The 6,017-nt window shown below is 45.8% G+C and overlaps 1 protein-coding gene across 2 annotated transcripts; it reads left to right on the top strand.

The window, feature by feature from the left end:
- Nucleotides 1-2,564: 2,564 nt before the first annotated feature.
- Nucleotides 2,565-6,017, top strand: LOC306920707 (uncharacterized protein). 2 transcript variants are annotated; one of them, XM_079497541.1, is made up of 3 exons: nt 2,565-2,929; nt 3,754-4,349; nt 4,813-6,017. In XM_079497541.1, exons 1-2 carry the CDS (start codon nt 2,794-2,796, stop codon nt 4,302-4,304), a joined length of 687 nt encoding a protein of 228 aa, XP_079353667.1. In that variant the 5' UTR covers nt 2,565-2,793; the 3' UTR covers nt 4,305-4,349; nt 4,813-6,017. The 2 variants fall into 2 exon arrangements, with proteins under 2 accessions (XP_079353667.1, XP_079353666.1); XM_079497540.1 differs by having other exon boundaries at nt 4,810-6,017.

Here is a 6,017-nt window from a genome sequence, read left to right as displayed (position 1 = left end):
GGCTTTTTACTGGGATCAGAGGTCAAAAAAGTGTACTGGGATCTGGAAACGACACTATTTTTTACCTCTGATCCCAATAGAAGGCCCGCCACTCTTAATATTACACCTCTACCGCTTAACGGAGAGTGTGGCGTTGTAGAGGAGGTCTCTCCGCACGCGTGCATATGTCGGACGAGCTGACACGAAGAGCCGTTTTTTGTCCAGCGTCCACTCTGGTCCGGAATCGGCAAATTTTTGTTACCCTTTGACCCCAGTATGTATGTTTGTTTCTTTCCTTTTTTACCTCCTCTATGATGATTTCCTGTTTTTTTGCTATATAGAGTATATTTGTACGTCTCTAATTGTTATGATTAATTGAACATGGTGGGCCCTATTGTAAACAAGTGTAATGCTCTATAGTGTCGTCCACAGTTAACAGTTGTTTTTTGAGTTGTGCTTGAAATGTACTGTAATTCTACAATCTGTTAATACATTCATCAATCAATGAATCAAGAGTTAAAGATCTATAACAGTACGTTTTAACAGCGGGCGACAGCCAGACGAATTATTTGTCAATGGGACCCGGCAACTACTGGCGATAGAAGGCGAACAGGCGATGGTCGAAAAGTGGGCGGAGGAACGTCGGCCGAAAAGATAAAAAATAATTCATCTTTTGGGCGACGTCGCCCGGCGATAGTGGGCGATTGGGCGATAGCCAATGAAATTCAAGCGACGCTCACCGTTGGTCTCTAACGCCAGGGCTCCACCGGACGCGTTGCGTCGCGTCAGCGTCGCGTCAAAAAACGCACCGGTTCAATTTTAATGCACGCGTCGCGTCTCCGTCAACGCGGGCAGTGGAGCCACCCTTAATTGATTAAAAAGGGAACATTCCCTGACGGTGACGGAGACGCGACGCTGACGCGCCCGGTGGAGCCCGGCCGTAAGGGTCCATATGGTTATCAACTCTCCATTTAGCTGGGGACCACCTGGAACCCCCGCAAGGACCACTGGTGGTTGGTCCCCACACCACTGGTTGAAGACCACTATAATAATTGCCTATCTGAGAATCCATCTGCAAATAATGGAGAAACAGCGCCCTCTTTTGCTTTAATTGAAACAATTCATGCAGGGAACATGTGCCCAATGTAATGGGAATAGCCATTTTACATCGGTAAAAAACGTTTTAGGGCACATATAAGTAGTCTAGTATATGCCATTTACAAATAGATATCATAAATGCATTTTTAAAAATAAATGTAGCACTTAAAAGAACACATCAGTTATGAGCTCTTATTCTGAAGTCCTTGTATTCGCCAGCTCCCAAACCGGAATTAAACCGGAAATTAAATATTCCTTATATTCGCACGGAGCTAAAAACATGCTAAAAATAAGGGCAGCTAGCAGCGGTTGCCAGGTCCTGCGACAGAAACAAGCCTATGAAAACAAGCCCATGGGTCATGGACTCATGGGCACTTAACAATATTTTTTAACAATACATTCTTGGTCAAAATGGTGAAAAATGTAGAATATCTTTTAACAACATAAATGTTGTCCCTGGCATAAACTATTTTAAGATGGGGGTCTGACTGTGGAGAAGCATATAGTATTATATTAATTTGGGAATGTCAACAAAGTCCACACTCACAATACCAGAGAGAGTTCAACAAACCATGTGCAACCCAGATTCGGCTCAAACAAGGGATCGGGAGTCGAACCCGCGGCACACTACCAGACTGGATTACCAGCCAAAGTGCCTGGACCGCTGAGCCACGGCCCAGGCCCCCACTCTATTCTTCTATACTGTTCACGTATTCCCTTTTTTGAGCGGTGCCTCCGCAGCCGCTCCATTACGTAGCTATGTGTGTCCCTAATATGTCCCTGTCTGTCTGTCCAAGCACGGACAGCTGCAACACCGAAAGTGGCCAGTAGAGTACAGCACAGAGTAAAGTGGCACAGAGTACACTACAGTACGAGCCCTGGGTGCGTTCCTGGGGGTCTGGAAGTTCCGGGGACCCCCCGGGGACCCCCACACGGAGTTGCACCACTCACTTCACACGGGTGTGATTTTTTTCCTCTTAGCAGTTTTTGTATTGACCTTGGACTGTACCCATTCTACAAACTGTATCTATCAATCAATCAATCAATCAATCAATCAATCAATCAATCAATCAATCAATCAATCAACATTAGGGGGGAGGCCCAAAATAAGCAACTACAAACAAGCCCCCAAAACAGCAACCTACAAATACACCAATATTTACAAGCAACTTTCCAAAAAAGGCGCAAAAGACCCAAAGTCGCATATAATAGGCGGACATGGCAACCCTGCAGACAACAGGCCCACTCCCTCGCGCAGAACGCAAACGCAAAACAAGTTTGTCCTCACCGAAGAACCGTAGCCTAGTAGAAGGGAGACCATAAAAAGGTCTGATAGTTGCGCGGCGGCGCGCAGCACCGAAAACAACAGATCTATATGCTCACTGCGCGCCGCGCTGCTACGCGCAGTGAGCTTGTATATCTGCTATTGTTGGCGCACGAGAGCTGGAGAGCATGATGCAAAGATGCAGCCTACCGTTCATTTTCAATGGAAGCCAGCGACGTGGTGAACCCTTGAAGCTACAAGCTAACAAATCCGTTGCTGCAAAAGATATAAAGATACAAAGATACAAATTGAAGTTGAGCCCGGGTTCAATAAACTTCCAGATGCAAAGATACAAAACTATAACCGTTTTTTAATCTGTATTTGTACTTAACTCGAATATAAATTTCAACCAATTCCACCCTGTTCTGGCTTGTTGTTGTAAACAAACAAACATGGGAATGGAAGAGCAACTTATTTTCGCCGTCAGCCAGTTCCCAGTTATATGGAACAAACAATTGTACCTGTACCGGAAAAATGAGAAAAAAGATGATGCGTGGAGGAGAGTGGAAGAAATCACGGGAATACCAGGTAATTTCTAATAAACTAAAGCACACAGGCATAGCTATATCTTTTTTATTTTTTATATAGCTATGCCAGGGCCAAATTAGCCAATGGCTCTCGGGGGCCCTATGGAGAAATTGGACTATGCTATGGGTTTGAGGCCCCAACAAGGGCTCCTGTGGCCCTTCGTTGGGCGTTGATTGTGTTCAATTTTGGTAAAAAAGATGCACTATTGGGGGACCCCAAAACATTTGCGGCTCAGGGGCCCTCGTGGGGTTTAATCCGTCCCTGCTATGATTTGCCTAGTATCTTCTAGCAAACTCACTCGACTTTTGAACACATAAGAAAAAAGTGACAACATTGACAGCATTTGCACGTTGAAAAGACAGGTAGCCTACTGGATAATATAATAATTGTTTATTTAACTTATAAAACAACGCTCTCCTTGTGTTGACCTGCTTGCTTGTACTTTACTGAAAATACTTCTTCTTGCCCTGAAGTGGGAACCAAAGTGGGCGTGTCACCATTTCTTCACCCAGTGTCAATTATCTAATGTAATCCTGGGCTCTACACTCACTCTGCCAACCTGGGGAGAGCAACGGACTGACCTCATGCTTCCTTCACTTCATGTGGAGTCCAAACCGCTCCATTTCACCTGACAGGGAGAGTTTCCCCGGTTGGACTTAGCGCGTGGAAGGAACACGTTATTCCAACCAGTTCCTTTCCCCTCCATCAGGTGCCCCAGCTGGCCAGGGAGAGGCAGTATAGAGACCAGGATTACTGCATGTTTTTTTTAGGGTACCTCACGAAAACATATGCATGTTTTAATTGTTATTATTCATTCAATTTAGAGGCGGATTGTCGGCGCAAGTGGAAAACCCTGGCGGATAGTTTCCGAAGATCAAAAAAATACGAAAGGGATAGAAAGACATGTGGGGCCGTGGACGAAGGATGTCCAGCCAGATGGAAATACGCAACTCTGATGAGCTTCATGGACCATGTCGTAGACATAGAGAGCAGCAGACCAACGCTCCCGAACCTGGGAGAAGACACTGAGCTGAAGACTGGCCTTGCTGCGGCGGCAGAACTTCTTGGGGTCTCCACTCAGCAGCAGAATGCGGGCTCCACTCAGCGGAAGCGTCGTCGCTCAGAAGGCCAACAAGGAGGAACGCAGTCCCAGTTTGAGAGACAGTTTGACAAGCGGCTCCTGGAAGCCGTGGAGAAGCTCGGTTCTCAAACCGCCGACGAAGACGAGCTCTTCCTCAAAAGCTTGCTGCCGGCGTTGAAGAGGCTGCCCGCTCCCCAAAAGTCGGAGCTGAAGATGAAAGTTCTCCGGGACTTCTATGAGGCAGAGTTTGTCCCTGCTGCTGCGCCAGCTGCGGTACCCCTTAGTACCTCATAAAGCGCTGTGTATGATCGAAGAAGTGCTTGTTTGTTCTATTGTTGAGTGAGTAAAATACTCCTTGTTCTTGTGTTCCGAATTTTCACTCCAAATGACTCGACCCGATCGGCAATTTATCCGATCTGGAGAAAACGATTTAAGTGGTATAAAAGTCAACTAGATGCATAGTAAGATGTCGTTTTGCGATATCATACTTCCTCCCCAGTCCCCACACACCCAGGAACAGTATAGAAATATTCAAAATGTCCCCTTACGCACAAGATCGTATATATATATATATATAATTCTTTTTTTTTTTGGAGTGAACTGCTCCTTCGATAACATTGAGTTTGTTCAACCTTCAGTGAGAATGGTTTATTTTTATTTGAATACCGGTACATGTTTGTCTTGGTACTGGAGCTAACAGGTCTGTCACCGCTTTTCAACCTCTCTTCATATAATTGGTCCTCACTAATTATCATGATAAAATAGCACCATTTCTTTCTACTCATTCTGTGTCTCATAGGAGGGCTGTGGGCAGTTCAGAAACACTTCCACCAGTTACATCATCGATGGGGAATCCAAGCTAATAGACCCAGTGGGAGTCTGGTGCAACGCACAGGTCCTGGGCCTGGTGAGAGCAGGGGTGGACCTGGTGAGACGTAGGAGGGGCCTGGACAGGAGCCAACCCACAGAGCCTATAGTCTCTCCATGCGCCAGATTGCTGATCCTCCCAGTCCCGGTAGAGTGGTTCCGGAGCAACGGATTGTATGTGGCCTTGTCTTGCCCTAATGGGACTGATCGAGGGTAGCTACTGCATGGGACGTAAGTCGGGACTTGATCACCCCGGCTGGGTCACCTGAGTGAGGGGTATGATGTTGGAAGACCCGAAACCCCGATGACCTTGGGATACATCACTGAGGATACGTCCCAGGTGCATCCATGCGATGCATGTTTTGTTATACTGCAGGCTTTCTTTTCCTGAAAGGTCGTTCTCACGATAATCTAAATAGGCCTATATACAGTATATTTTTAAATCTTGTTTAAATAAAAAAATCTGCCTAACGATGATGTCACTATAGTGGATGGGTTTCTGAACTGCCCACAGACTGAGTAGGAAAAGAATCGTGATATTTTATCATGAAATTAGTGAGGACCAATTATATGAAGAGATGTTGAAAAGTGGTGAAGTGGTCTTTTAACGACCAAGCACAAAAAACAGGCAGTGCTGATTCAGAGTGCTGCATGAGGCAAGGCAGTTTGAGGCAGGGGCTGAAATCCCATAAGAGGGCACTTTTGGACAAAAATAGCGAAAATAGCAGATCTACAAGCGTTGCGATGCGTTGAGAGCTTGTAGATCAGCTATTTTCGGGGCGCAACCCAGCACTATTTATCTACTGGAGATGCAACAACATGGATTTCTAAACAAATTAGTTCAACGCAAAATACTATGTTCAAGTTCAGGAGACTTTGGAAAAAAAGCTATTCTTCTGAACGCTGCCTTCCGGTATGGCATGGAAAGGAGTGGCATTTGCATTTCTTTCACTATAGTAAATGCTGCACTCATAGTCTGGAGAGGGCAGTTGTTTTACAGACGGGTAAAAGGGCAGGGGCTGAAGCCCCCTTTGATGTCTATGTGTGCACGTCCCTGATGCTGTTCATGCTACTGCTGTGCTGTGTACATGGATCATTTCCCCCCATGGGGTCAATAAAGGTAGACTGTCCATATAATGG

This window comes from Electrona antarctica (genome assembly GCF_951216825.1).
Source record: "Electrona antarctica genome assembly, chromosome: 3".
In the NCBI taxonomy this organism is placed as follows: Eukaryota; Metazoa; Chordata; class Actinopteri; order Myctophiformes; family Myctophidae; genus Electrona; species Electrona antarctica.
This window is presented reverse-complemented; position numbering and strand designations above follow the sequence as displayed.

What these genes read in the sequence shown, in the direction of transcription:
- LOC306920707 (XM_079497541.1), top strand. Translation starts at nt 2,794, where the DNA reads ATGGGAATGGAAGAGCAACTTATTTTCGCCGTCAGCCAGTTCCCAGTT. An exon ending in AGAAATCACGGGAATACCAG is followed by an intron (nt 2,930 to 3,753) that starts GTAATTTCTAAT and finishes CATTCAATTTAG; the next exon opens with AGGCGGATTGTCGGCGCAAG.